Source organism: Chrysochloris asiatica, unplaced genomic scaffold (genome assembly GCF_000296735.1).
Source record: "Chrysochloris asiatica unplaced genomic scaffold, ChrAsi1.0 scaffold00093, whole genome shotgun sequence".
Taxonomy (NCBI): Eukaryota; Metazoa; Chordata; class Mammalia; order Afrosoricida; family Chrysochloridae; genus Chrysochloris; species Chrysochloris asiatica.
In genome coordinates this window covers 9,678,105-9,678,759 of record NW_006408611.1, presented here as the reverse complement: position 1 = coordinate 9,678,759, position 655 = coordinate 9,678,105, and the positions used below count along the sequence as shown (strand labels likewise).

Sequence of the window (655 nt, the reverse complement as noted above, 5' to 3'; positions counted from 1 at the left end):
TCAGAGCCATCAAGTATTTACTTTCTCCCAAGCGATCCAGGCATCTGCGGCAGAAAGCGAGGGTGCCAAAGTTTTTATTAATGACATTCAGCAAATATTTTGTTCTTGGGAGCCTTATTGGCACATGTCCAACATCAAAAATTTTCATGTAATGGGAGCATTCCATATCATCATGAACCACACCTTTTCCTGTGCTACCAAAGGTTTCAATGGCATACCCTTCTCCTTCCTCCATTCTTGTTGCCTCTCCTCCTTTCACAATGGGCACTGTTTTCCCCGCATGTATTCTATATGGCCCGATTGAATGTCCATTTAGATTACGGATTGGTTTCACTTGATATGTCTTCCCATCTATTTCAACTTCACAGGATTCCATAACTTCTTGTATAGCCTCACCAGCGTCACACAGACAAACATCAATTCCAGCACACTTTAATCCAGTATTAGTGGCATCTTTTACAGCTTTTAATAATGTATCATATTTGAGGTTAAAAGTGACTGTAAAAGCACAATCAATAATCCTACCACTTATATGTGTTCTAAAGTCTGTCTTACAGATGTCATCATACTGTAACACTGTTGTGTCACCGGCATTGGGAGTATAGTGGACCACACAGTTATTGAGAGAACACCCAGTAGGAAACGCCAGACCTGC

General features: G+C 40.9%; 1 protein-coding gene across 1 annotated transcript in view; it reads right to left on the bottom strand.

The window, feature by feature from the left end:
• The window catches only part of LOC102824231 (methionine aminopeptidase 2-like), a 9,286-nt gene that overhangs the window by 7,961 nt on the left and 670 nt on the right, over window positions 1–655 (bottom strand). The window contains exon 2 of the mRNA XM_006866604.1: window positions 3–651. Within this exon, the coding sequence (XP_006866666.1) occupies window positions 3–651 (649 nt within the window). The remainder of the gene's footprint in view (window positions 1–2; window positions 652–655) is intronic.